This window comes from Chenopodium album, chromosome 22 (genome assembly GCF_948465745.1).
Source record: "Chenopodium album chromosome 22, dcCheAlbu1.1, whole genome shotgun sequence".
Lineage (NCBI taxonomy): Eukaryota > Viridiplantae > Streptophyta > Magnoliopsida > Caryophyllales > Amaranthaceae > Chenopodium > Chenopodium album.
Window position 1 is genome coordinate 39940254 of NC_137855.1, and position 13366 is coordinate 39953619.

At 34.7% G+C, this 13366-nt stretch overlaps 2 protein-coding genes across 2 annotated transcripts; both read left to right on the forward strand.

Annotated features, from left to right (window-relative positions):
• Positions 1-1715: 1715 nt before the first annotated feature.
• LOC145605524 (beta-1,2-xylosyltransferase-like) lies at positions 1716-6800 on the forward strand. The gene is made up of 3 exons (XM_081661593.1): positions 1716-2532; positions 3985-4134; positions 5601-6800. The coding sequence occupies exons 1-3, from the start codon at positions 1822-1824 to the stop codon at positions 6321-6323; spliced, it is 1584 nt and encodes a 527-aa protein (XP_081517719.1). The 5' UTR covers positions 1716-1821; the 3' UTR covers positions 6324-6800.
• Positions 6801-9282: 2482 nt separating this feature from the next.
• Positions 9283-13228, forward strand: LOC145604877 (putative MO25-like protein At5g47540). The gene is made up of 11 exons (XM_081660860.1): positions 9283-9971; positions 10972-11133; positions 11342-11460; positions 11547-11621; positions 11740-11830; positions 12091-12150; positions 12234-12302; positions 12416-12514; positions 12630-12674; positions 12810-12912; positions 13001-13228. Exons 1-11 carry the CDS (start codon positions 9804-9806, stop codon positions 13075-13077), a joined length of 1068 nt encoding a protein of 355 aa, XP_081516986.1. The 5' UTR covers positions 9283-9803; the 3' UTR covers positions 13078-13228.
• The last annotated feature ends 138 nt before the right edge of the window (positions 13229-13366 follow it).

Sequence of the window (13366 nt, forward strand, 5' to 3'; positions counted from 1 at the left end):
TTGAGTGTTGCATTGTTCTCTATCACGATGTCGTGCTTTGCTTGTTCAAGGATTTTTGTTGGGGATATTTTCGGTGATCATGCGGTGTCTTGTGCTGGCATTGTAGGCATTAAACATCGGCATAATGTTGTTCAGCTAGAAAGGAGGTGGGCGTTGGGTTATATGGAGGGAACGACGAGGTCCTCAGACTTGCAAATGTGTTACCTTATTTCTAGGATCGTGGTCGCGATGTCTGCAATTGTTGGCCTTGGACGAGCCTTTGAGGATGTGTTGAGTCTGTTTGATGGAACGGTTGAGTTTGACATTATGAGTAATCAAACTGAGGTCGCTGCCCCAACTCATTAAAAAATTGGTAGATATACACTTCACAAAGGTTACCGCTCCTGTAGAATCCGCCTTCTCTGATCTTTATCTCCTCGACAATCAGCATTGTGGAAATCGCAGCAGGGAGATCATACCTCCGCTTGGCTTTGGGCGGTTCCTATTTTAGGGGTTGGGTCAGATGATAATCGCAAAGATTTACCGATATGTGTTATGCTACCGATTGGGTGTTCCATTATTGTTCTATGTCTTGACGTCGTGCTCTGCTTGCTCAAGGATTTTAACAGGGGATATTTTCGGTGATCACACGGTGTCGTGTGCTGGTATGGTAGGTATTAAACATCGACACAATGTTGTTTGAGATACCCTTGTTGATATTTGCTATCGGTTAGGGATTTCTGCTAGGAAAGAGGTGGACATTGGGTTATCTGGAGGAAACGACGGGCTCTCAGACCTGCAGATGTGTTACTTTATTCATGGGATCGTGGTCACGATGTCTGTGTTGACTTGACAGGGTCTTCTCCATTGACACAGTTTGGGCTTTCTGACTTTATTCCTGGACGGGTAGTGACTGATGCAGCCAATTGGAAATGAATCAAGTACGAATTGAGTTGTCGAGCAATTGGATATGGCGTCCTTCCTTTCTTTTTCTCTTCTCTTGGGGAGTTAGAAAATGAGGCTGTTGCACTGCTGAAACGAATCCAGAATTTCTCGAAGACTTAGGACATTGGGGCACGTGCTGTAGCTCATATCTTCATTATGATATTATTTGCTATATCTAGAGGAGTAGGGGCCCAGATTGTATTTTGCCTTCCCACTAATTTCTTATAAGTTTTATGACTTTGTCAATTTTTGAGATATAATACACCTTCCGTCTCTTTAATAATGGCCACTTTCTCACATAATACAAAGAAAGTGGGCATTAATAAAGAGACGGAGGGGTAATCATAATAATAATAATTACAAATTCCATCTCCAAATCCAAGTAAATACGTTTCTAAATCCACACTCATACTCCCTCCGTGTTTTTTTTTAAGTGATACATTTTTCATTTCCGGCCGTGTTTTTTTAAGTGATATATTTCCTTTTTTGGCAAAACAATACATTAAAAAATTATGTCTCTACCTCTTCTCTCTTGGTTCCCACCCAAATCCACTACTACTTTTTTATTATATCTTTCTTCTCACATTCATTACTTTTTAATAGACTATTAACAATTTTTTAATACTCCACTATCCCACTTACCTCTTATTTTATTTAAATTAATTAAATTGCCTAAAAACTATGTGCCGGTCAATATGTATCACTTAAAAAAACACGGAGGGAGTAACGTCCAAATTCCATTACAAGACACAAAAAAAAGAAAAATACACCAAACTCCACATTCCCAAAACACACGTCAAAGTCGTCAATGGCGCAAATCTAGCAACTAGGCCAACTACCCTTCTTCCATCAAAATTCTCACCATCTTCTTCACCACTTTCTCTCTCCTCCCCTTCAATGGCGGGTTCACCAAAACCCCACTCACCCCATCACAACTACTTCACTCGCAAACTCCTCCTCACCAACAAAACCTCCATTACTATCCTCCTCCTCTTCTTCTTCAACTTCATCTTCTTCACTTACTACTTCCATCACTACCCTCCTTCTCTCTCCTTCCACCATTACAACTCCCGCCATCTTCGCCTCACTCTCTCCGACCAACCCCCACCACTTTCTCTCTCCTCACCCCTCGCTAAACCCTGGCCAATTCTCCCCTCTTACCTCCCCTGGTCCCCTCCTTCTTCTTCTCCTGATTCCTGTGAAGGGTATTTTGGGAATGGGTTTTCGAGGACTTCTACTGTTCTTCCTCGAATTGGGTCGTCGAATTCTTCGTGGTTTCGGTGCCATTTTAGTGGGACTCTTCGGAGCTCCGTTTGTGAGGGTGGCCGGGTTAGGATGGATCCGGGTAAGATCCGGATGTCGGTTGGTGGGGAAGTGATTGAGGAGGTGATTGGTAGGTCGGATGAAGAGGAGCTTCCTGTGTTTGAAGATGGGGCGTTTCGATTGCGGCGAAACGGGGTTGGGAAGGGGAAGAAACGGGGTAAGGCGGTTTCGAAGGAGTTTCTTGATGAGTTTGTTGATGAAGGTGAGATTATGAAGCATACTATGAGAGAGTTGTTTCAGACTATGGAGTTGGTTGAGGATGAAGATGATTTTCAGTGTTCTCAGGTTAGGGTTTCTAACTATACTATACTTTTTTCTATTTTTAGAGATATATATACTGTTATGTTTATGCTAGATTTTATATTATTATTGTTGTTGATTTGATATTGATGTTGTAGAATTCAATATACTATGGTTATGGTTGATTTGGTCTATAGTAGTTGATATTGAATGAAATTATGCTTACAGGTTCAATACTAATGTAATGTAGTTTGAGTGTGAATTGAAGTTATGCTCTTGAGTGCCTTGTCCGATTGTCGATGCCCCAACATGGGTATGAGCGGGTTTACAATTCAATTCACATCAAATCCATGGAAAAGTTTCCAATTTAGAGTGTCTAATTACCTGAATTTCGATTATCTGGACTTATTGGCACTTATCCGAGATTAGTTTTGAATTGATCATGATAGCCTTTCAGCCATAGACTTAATTTTACTTGAAAATTATTGAAAAAAAAGGTGAGGTACTGAGGTGAATAAATCCTTAGTCATACATGTGTTGGAGGCATTGGAGCTTAGTTTTGAATTGATCATGGTAGCCCTAATCAGCCATGGACTTAATTTGCCTGAAACGAAGAAAATAAGGTGTGGAGAATGATGGAGCCTTACACGCAGACATGTGTCTGATCCCTCATCTTAGGATTTAGTGCCCTGATTAGTGATTACTAGGTTTTGCAAATTGATTCGGAATTAAGGTTGTATGTGGCATGGGGTTATTGTGTAAATGAAGTGTTGATGTCTCATTAATGTGAACCTTGCGTTTCTCAGTTTAGTTTTAATACAAAGTAGGGAACTCAATCAGTGATTAAATGTGCGTATTCTAAAGAATTACTTGCTGAGAAGTGCCACTTTGGGGGCGGGGAAGAGAAGCCTTCTATATAGGGACTAAGTGAAAAAATGAAAGAGAGGGAGACAAAGGTCCACTGTGGTTGATGAGCTCTTTATGATCTTTCTGACTTTGTTTTATTTATTACCAAGTAAGATTGGAACTTTTGGAAGATTGAGGAATGGGAATGAACCCTAAATCTATTTTCCATTTATGAGAGAAAAACCTTTTCTCTCTCAATTATGCTTCATTTATATACTTGTAACTTTGTAAGTGTCTAAGTGAGAGCTAAATTATATACAAGGACAGTTAGAAATGCTGATTCACCCTCATATTCATCTGTAGAACTTTGAAATCATGGCCCTTTCTATAAACTTCTCTTCTATACAAAAATTGCAATCTTCGTCAAGAAAAATGGTGAAATGGAAGGGACTGGTATAAGCCACACTTTAGTGTAAAAAAGGGATGTTGTCTGAAGAGACGTGATGAATTCTATTAGTTAGTAGAGTGCTGTGAAACTAATCACTTCAATGTTCAAACTGTGATCTAAAACTCTTCCTACTTTATTTATTGTATTTTGGTTTTTACCTTTCCTTACCTTTTGTCATGTGACACAATATATTGTGCTTGCAGTGGATTGAGGAGCCAACGTTATTGCTGACGCGGTTTGAGTATGCAAATGTTTTTCACACATATACTGATTGGTATAGTGCATACGTTAGCTCTAGAGTAACTGGGTTGCCAACACGGCCGCATGTGGTTTTTGTTGATGGCCACAGCAAGGTAAGCGGGTCTTATTACTTTTCATTTTCCCACCTGTATCATTTTTACTTGGCATGCTATGTAGGTATATGGATATAGAAACTGTGAGCTTGTTGTTTCCCTGTCACTGTACCTTTCATTAGAGAAGCTTGAATGGAAAGCTGGTATCTTTAAGAGCATAGACTGAGAATAGCGAGACGTGTGTTTTTTTTTTCTTATGTTCTCGGTCATGATTCACAAGTCATGAATCATGATCAATGGTTAAATTTAAATTCAAGAATAAGCAACAAGCCAAGTCATGAAACAGATCAAAAGTCACATAATATAGGCCAACTCAATGTAAGTGGAGATCACCCATCACTAACCAAGTAGTGGAAACCACCAAATATCTCTTATCCAATGGTTATCACTCGTATCAGTGATCACTCAGCCGCACAATATTCTGTATATTGTATTGTTAAACTCCCTTTCTCTACTCAGATCTGAAAGAATGTTTGTTATCTCTCCCAAGATATTTAGACTCTGGGTTACATTTGAATAATGACCCATGCCCGCTCTATAAAGAGCATAGATTCTGCTCCTACTCCAAATAGGACATATTCTAGACTCATCCTAATCTAGATCAAGAATACAACAAGCATTAGGAATCTATTATACTGATATTAATCTTCATCAAACAGTTTAAAAATTATGATGAAATTATGCATACAAGAATACTAAATAATCTGGAATAAATAATTTCCAACTAAGCAAAACATTGAACATAGAAAATCTTGCAGCACAGCAGCACACGATTGTGTGCCATGACTCGCAGTCATGTGCTCAGGATACATGTGCATGGTCATATGATGGACACCAAGCCACGGCTAACAGCACACAGTTGTGTGTCATGTCCCACACTGTTTTTACTATAATAGCTTCTTGATAAACCAACCCAGGAACAAGTTTTGAATTTTACATAAAAGGAAGGAAATACCGATTTTGATCGGCAATAATTAAATTACAGAAAATAAAGGGTAGTTATCAAGCTCTCCAGTGGCCTGATTCACTCCCAATAGTCCCAAGAGCTAGACAAAGCTAATGTGATCTCTTCAATTTTCTGGACGCCTTTCTCTTTGCCTACTCTCCTTTATTTATGGCACTTTCTGAGTCACATTTACCTCTACTAATTTTCCATCTTCCTCAAAGATACTAGATTACATGATGTTCCTCCCTTTTAGCATTTCTTGAGTTGGATTTGTTAAACCTGTAAATCTAATGGAAAGTATTTGTTTCAAAAATGGATAACCATATCATTCATCATAGTCTTGATTAAGAATTGTAATCTCTTGACTAGAATAAAGCCTAGAGACATAAGTTTTCTTGTCTACATTTGTCTTCTAGCTGAGGACTTGGTTCTGCATTGCTTCCATATGAAGCTTGACATTTCAAAAGCCGACTAAGTTTAAACGCATCTTTTTTTTTTTTTTTTTTTTTTTTTTTTCCAGACACAATTGGAAGAAACATGGGAAGCACTTTTCTCAAGTATTAGATTTGCTAAAAACTTTACTGGTCCAGTGTGCTTTCGTCATGCTGTTTTTGTACCTTTAGGGTACGAAACAGCCTGGTTCAAAGGTCTGAGTCAGCATATTGATTGCCGTGGGGCTTCTGCAAAATCCCTGTGGGCACACCCTGATGATCGCAAAACTGCACGACTATCAGAATTTGGGGAGATGATAAAGGCAGCTTTTGACTTTCCTGTGGAAATCCCCCAAAGACCGAAGTCATCCTCAGAACATAATGTACTTTTCGTTCGACGTGAAGATTATTTGGCGCATCCACGTCATGGTGGTAAAGTTGAATCCAGGCTCAGCAATGAACAAGAAGTGTTTGATTCATTGAAAGCATGGGCTTCTAATTATACTCGATGTAATGTAAACCTCGTCAATGGGTTGTTTGCTCACATGTCTATGAGAGAGCAAATCCGAGCTATTGAGGATGCATCAGTAATTATTGGAGCTCATGGGGCAGGTCTAACTCACGTAGTATCAGCATTACCACAAACTGTGATTCTTGAAATTATTAGCAGCCAGTTTCGGCGCCCCCATTTCCAATTGATCTCTCAGTGGAAAGGTTTGGATTACCATGCCATTAATCTCTCTGGATCTTCTGCTAATCCAGCTGAAGTTGTTAGAGAGCTTAAAAAAATCATGAAAAGCATTGGTTGCTGAAGCTCTGTATATTGGTATCACAATTCTTTCTGCATAGCTAAGAAAATATGAATGGTCTGCCATAATGGATTTGGAGTTTCCTTTAAGGCCTTAGATGTGAATTTCTGTATGCTATATCTAGGTGTTAGGATGGATTTTAAAGGAATATATTCAGGTTTGAAGAATTTTGGAAATGGTGGCTGACGAGTCAAGAATGCGGCTTCTTGAATTTTTCTAACGGATTGAGTTGTTTTTCTGTGTGTTCTTCCTTAGGCAGTTCTATGCAAGGTAGTTTAGGACTTTAGGAGTAACATAATATGACCAGTTTGTACTCCATTCATATTACCAATTTCACCTCTGGTTGCAGGTAGGCCTTTGTATACTTTGTCCCTAACATTTGTATACGTTAAATTTATGGTAGTCTATGTACAGTTATAATATCAATATGGTGGATGATCCACTTGAATGAATGTCAATTACCTCGAGGTTTGTTTCTCAGTGATTTCTCCTCGTCTTTGAAACTTTGACTTTTGTTACTGGGAAGTTTATTTCTGCTTGCATTGATCATCTAAGATGCCAGGAATAACACGAGCATGATATGAACTTTTGAACGGGGCACACAAGTATTCTCATGTCTTGTACCTTATATAACATGTCGAATCTAGACCGTACAGTGAATATCTTTAGCAATGTGAAAAGCACATCTGAAGTCCTTTTTATATGGGTTCTAAAGTTTCAGTGTGTGGCAGACAGTGAATACAGCGACCTATGATGCAAACATTATAATGCATTCTAGAGTCTTCCTGGTTAATCTTGTGAAGAAGTTTGGAGCGAATTCGTCCGATGGTGGCCACACTGAAACACTTTGTAAGGTGATGAATTTTCTTACAGGTATTATTCTGCAAGCTGCTCCATGCAAATAAAGATAAGGTGGGCTTCAGGAGGGGTAGTTTCAGTTTCATTTTAAGAAGATGAAAATGAAATTTCAGTGGGGTTGTTACATATCTATATCTGAATACTGAATTTAGTTCATAATTTTTTTCCCTTTTTTCTTGGTAGGGCATAGAGTAGGCTTGATTTTGGACTGCAGCATATTAGTGGAAATAGATCTGAATGTCTATTGACAGCATGTAAAGCACAACAGTTTGTTGCTCATCTATTTTCTTGATGAAATTACTGTTCTTTTTAAGAATCAGAAACTTCTTTACCTGCTGAATAGTAATTTTGTTAGGCTTTGTAGTATGTATAAATGTATACTTGATGACTAGTGTACTTGCTATAGGTGTACCCGAAAACAATCTAAGGATAGATTTATGTATGTGGGAGTGATGTTACTGGAAAACTGAGTCTCACATGATATTCTTGGACTTTAGAAGCAAAGTTTTGTTGTGATTAGTTTCGTAATTGTTATAAGTTTCCAACCTAACAGCAACTAGCCAATATTAACCCCATATGATATAATTGAGACTACACAGCTAACTTACTTGTTGGACCATCTTATCTACGAGATACAGGTATGAGTCATATGACATTGGTTGATGAACTTTATGAGTTTTAAGAAGTGGTTAGTTGTTTAGATATGCAAGATCTCCAAAATCGAGAAAGCAAAAGGGACTCTTAATCGAGTTTAGCATACTTTAATTTTAAGGGACAAAGGAAGTATGTAACAACTATCTCTAGTCTCTGCTATGGAGTACAAGATTGTCAAATGCAAAATCACTCAATTATGAAATTATGAATGGTCGAACAGTCAAACCTGCCTTTACTTAGTATAGTGTTATTCCAATCAAATCCAATTGCGACTTGTAGTCTAAAAGTAAACAAATACGAAGTAGTCAATAATTAACTTCTACGAGAATTCCCAACTAAAGGCTTTAATCACCCTAATTAAAGATTGTACGAGTATCTCATAACTATGAGGTAATGGGATGACTGATATCTATGATTAAATTGTGGGATTTTCATGAATTGGGTTAACCCATAAGAGATTTCGATTTTATAAGGAACTAAAAAAAACACTTTAATTGTTTCACCCGTAATTTTTAGTACATGTGCAGCACCTTTTTTTTTTCCCTAAAATTTTAATTACTATTATTAATATTTCCCTAAAAAATAAAATTATCAAAAAAATATACTTCGTATATGCCTTGGTCTTGGTAGGAAAAAACGTTTGATAAAAAAGTATAGTGCAAAATCATGGTACTTTTGTGCCAAAAAAAAAAAAAAAAACAAAAAAAAAAAAACATGGTACTTTAATGAGATTTATGGGCTTATAAGAAAAACAAAGCTCCGGTCTTTTTCATTGATAAAGTCCTTTATGTCATGGTTCACCCAACATACCCATTTAATAAAAATAACAATTTGTAATACTGTTTCAAATTAAAAATTCCAACTTCCAAACACATGACAATTGTCTGCTATAATGCTAACTTTTAATTAATTAGCACCATTAGAATTTAGAAGTAGTTGTTTCTTCATATGAATAATCTCAATAGTAGATTTGATCAAAATATACTTGTCAAGATTAGATAACTTATCGTTTCTTCCGTGGTTTGCTTGTGTCGAGGGAGAGTATAACCATATATTGATTTGTGACATAACTCGAGTTAGATTTTAAATTAGTTTTTATTTTAAAGAAAGATTTTAAATTAGTTTGCAATTAATGACGTTATCCATTAGGATTTAGGATATGGTAATTTCACCCTAACTTAATTTATTAGATCTAATTTTAGCTAAATGAGCTCTGAAATTTACCTTATGTTTACACCTGATTGGACTTTATCAACTCTAATTACTAGATTGGATTAATCCAATACTTATTTTTTGAAAATCTAAAACTTACCCTTTTTAACGTAAATAAAACACACCCTTAAAACGTTTATATTTATGCTTCTTGATACGCTTATTAAATTTGACCGATATACTCAACCGCCTACAGATTAACAAATTAAAAACATAAGCACTCTTGCCAAAATTGATAAACTTTAACTTATGATATGATTCTACCTACGTAGTCAAATTATAAAATCTGATTCGGTCATCACCATCCACTCAATCAAACATTGCATTCAATTTTTTATTTCAAATTCTATTCTTTATTTTTTGTTTCATTATTATCTTGATTAAATCAAAATTCCAAATTCACATGATAATTGTCTTTTGCCCTTTCTTTCTCCCCTCAAAAATCTACACCCAATAACAGAAAACAAATAAGATCATCATCATCAAAAATCGAGAAAAAAAAAAACAAAAAAACACAGAAAAACCCATATCAAAATTCTTAGGTAAATCATTAAAAATGTCATTATAGCAATTAGCAAACAATATATTTCTTCTTCTCTTTCTAATGCTACCTAACTTTTACCTGTAAATTATACATACCCATCAATTTGTCACTCTTTTTTTGTGTATGAATTTGCACAAAATTTGAGTTTTATTCCTTATTCTTTAATTTATTTTTGACCCCCCCAAAAAAAAGCTTGTTTTTTTGATAGAGTTACAATGGTTAATTTGTGGAAAAAGTTGAAAAATCTCATGAAATTGAAGCACAAACTCAAGTCGAAGTCCAAGAAGAAGAAGAATCGAACCCCGGTTGATAAAGTGCGCCGTGCTCGAGAATTATTGATTCTTATCAATGATAATACCAATGTTGATCAAGCAACTAATTGGGTTTGTTTTTTTTAATTTTAATTTTATTTTATTTCAATTTTAATTTTGTTTTTCCATCTATTTTTATGGGGTTTGAATTTTGTTGTGTTTGGAACATCAATTTGGTAGTGGGGTTTTTAATTTGATGAGTTGTGGTTTTTAAAATTTGATATTATGGCAATGAAGGAAAGAAAAATGTGATCTTGGTGAATAATGATTAGAAAAGGTTTGATTTTTATGATTCTCTATTATTAATTTTGTATATTTTGTGTAATGTGAGAAAGTCAATTTGGTTTTGTGTGATATTTTATCTCAAGAATATGTACCAAAATTAATGGGATGAAATTATATATTTTGATTAATTTTGGATTCTGTTTTTAATTTTTACTCTGTTTGGAATAAATATTTTGATATTCAAGGCCTTATATTAGTATTGGTATGATGTATAGATGAAGAACATGAAGTACATTTTTATTATAGTGTAGGGAACTAGTGATTTCACTCATATATACTCTTTCTAGAACTGATTAATGTGCTTTGATGATAAATAAAACTGAATTATGGTTGATTTCGTCGAATTAGGTGAACTCATTGCAGATGTATGATGAATGGATAAAGAACTTATGAAATATAGGAAACTGATGATTTAACTTATATACTCTTTCCAGAACTGATTATGTGCTTTGATGATTGATTTTGTCGAATTATGATTGAATTCGTCGAGTTAAGTGAACTCATTACTGATGTATATAGATGAAGAACAGAAAGTACAGTTTTATAGAAGTGTAGGAAACTGATGATTTAGCTTATATACTCCTTTCAGAACTGATATATACATATGCTTTGGCAGATGAGTATTATTGAATTATGGTTGATTTCGTCGAGTTAGGTAGACTCATTGCGGATGTATGATGAATAGATAAAGAACATAAAGTACATTATGGAATTTGATTATATACTCTTTCCAGAACTGATTTATGTGTTTGAATAAAACTGAATTGTGATCTGATTTCGTATTCAGAAGGAAGAACTAGGTGAACTCATTGCGGATGTAAAATCTATCCTTTATGGCACGAGTGAAGCCGAACCTGTCCCAGAATCTTGTGCACAAGTAACACAAGAATTCTTCAGAGAAGATACTCTTCGTCTCCTTATATTTTGTCTTCGGAAACTTGACTTGGAGGTGAGCTATAGAGTTTCGAAATTGTTTATCTTTGTTTGAAGTTATATCATATGCTGAAATAATAATTACTAGTCATATCTAAATCCTTTACTGACATAAATGGTTTGCTTTTATGAATTTTCAAGAATTTCAACTTGTAATTGTTAATATTGGCCAAAATCCTGTTTTCCTGATGTTGCTTATTATTAAAAAAGATGATATCTCTTAGGCCCGAAAAGATTCTACTCAAGTAGTTGCAAATCTGCAAAGACAGCAGGTTCATTCACGTCTAATTGCGTGTGATTACTTGGAAGCCAACATTGATCTTATTGATGAATTGGTATCAGGGTACGTAAAACAACCATGTTATCCTAATTTTCTCTTATTATGTTTAAGAGTTGATGGATTGCTTAAGAGTTGAATTCTGTCATAAGGTATGAAGACCATTTACTAGCTTTGCATTATGGTAATATGTTGAGGGAATGTATTCGTCATCAAAGCATTGCCAAGTAAGTGATCAAATATCATGCTTCAGTTCTTATTCTATTTCGTGATAAACGATTGAAAGTATTCCTGATTAAAAAAAGAAGAAGAAGAAAGTAATGTTATTGTTTCATCTGCTCATAGATATGTGCTTGAAACGCACTTGTGCAAGTTTTTTGATTACATACAACTTCCAGATTTTGATATTTCATCAGATGCAGCTGCAACTTTCAAGGTCTTATATCTTCCTCTGTCTACTTATCATTTGCACACTATTGAAATAGCATAAAATCGAAATTTTATAAACTACAAGAATACTCGAACATTTTAGCATGTTAGATGATCCAAATGAAAATGTTAACTCACAAGCTATATGAATATCTAAATTGATACAAATTTGTTATAGTTTTTTCACTGGTAATGAATAAACTTCTTTATTTATAATGTATTTTGAATTGCTCAAAAAATTATTTTCTTTCTTTGTGGTAATTGCAGGAGCTATTAACAAGACACAAAGCCACGGTCTCAGAATTTTTGTCTAATAACTATGATTGGGTAAGTTGCTTATAAGTTACATTTATATGACAACATACATTTATCTTAATGGATAATAATATTAAATTTCATCTGTGCTATAGTTTTTCAGAGAATTCAACAATAAGTTGCTGCAATCCCCAACCTATATTACAAGGCGTCAATCTGTTAAGGTAAATCATTATGTTATATAATTCTCATCATTTCTTATTCGTTTTTGGTAGATTGGTAAATGTATAACTTTTGTATTTTGTATAAAACCTCTCATCATTTATTTTATTTCTAGCTTTTGGGAGATATATTGCTTGATCGTTCAAATTCTTCTATAATGGTGCGATATGTGAGCTCAAAAGAAAATCTGATGATTCTTATGAATCTTCTCAGAGTATGTAATTTCATTTTCATAAAATTAACTATTATTTTCTTGTTGTTTTCACGATTAATATCATGATTCAAAAAGTAAATTTAGCTAACCGAGTAAATATATTGTTTTGTTATAGGAATCAAGCAAGCCCATACAACTGGAAGCATTTCATGTCTTTAAGGTATATGGGAATATATTGTTGATTTAAGTTATATTAAGCTTAAGAATGTAAGGCGTAATTAAGGATCATAGTGCCCTTATCTATTACAATAAGCAATAAAATTAGATGTTAATTTATTGTACTTGTATATGACAGTTATTTGCAGCTAACAAAAACAAGCCTCCTGATATCGCAACCATATTGATAGCTAACAGAAGCAAGCTTCTTCGATTATTTAGTAACTTTAAGTTGGATAAAGGTAATCTTTATAACACATTTAAGCAGTTCGCCAGTTCATGTATCGTTTTCAACTTGAACTTTGAAATTACTCGTTTCATTGTTAGCAGAGGATCAACAATTTGAGGCCGACAAAGCTCAAGTGGTTAAGGAGATAGCGGAATTGACACCAAGAGACATTCGATGACAGGCTTAAGTTGAAGAAAATTCGGAATTTTGCTACTAGGTGCTTAGGTTAAAGGAAGTTGTTACCTTCAAATTAATATTCAATTTGTATATATATTCTGTAAGCTATCTCTTCATTGAGGCAGAGTTGTAAATAAAACATCTTACCATGAGATTGATTTCATTTTTTGACTATTTAATTAATTTGAATTCTATAGTAAATAAAACATCTTACAATGATACTACCTTTTAAAAACAGTTCACTAGCTACATTTAACAATATAATATCAATTAGCATGCCTATTGTTTGA

Bases quoted from the DNA above. Each gene is read 5' to 3' on its own strand.
- LOC145605524 (XM_081661593.1), top strand. From the start codon at position 1,822: ATGGCGGGTTCACCAAAACCCCACTCACCCCATCACAACTACTTCACT. The intron at 2,533-3,984 runs GTTAGGGTTTCT...TTGTGCTTGCAG, and splicing joins ATGATTTTCAGTGTTCTCAG to TGGATTGAGGAGCCAACGTT. The intron at 4,135-5,600 runs GTAAGCGGGTCT...TTTTTTTTCCAG, and splicing joins TTGTTGATGGCCACAGCAAG to ACACAATTGGAAGAAACATG.
- LOC145604877 (XM_081660860.1), top strand. From the start codon at position 9,804: ATGGTTAATTTGTGGAAAAAGTTGAAAAATCTCATGAAATTGAAGCAC. The intron at 11,831-12,090 runs GTCTTATATCTT...TGGTAATTGCAG, and splicing joins ATGCAGCTGCAACTTTCAAG to GAGCTATTAACAAGACACAA. The intron at 12,151-12,233 runs GTAAGTTGCTTA...TCTGTGCTATAG, and splicing joins TGTCTAATAACTATGATTGG to TTTTTCAGAGAATTCAACAA.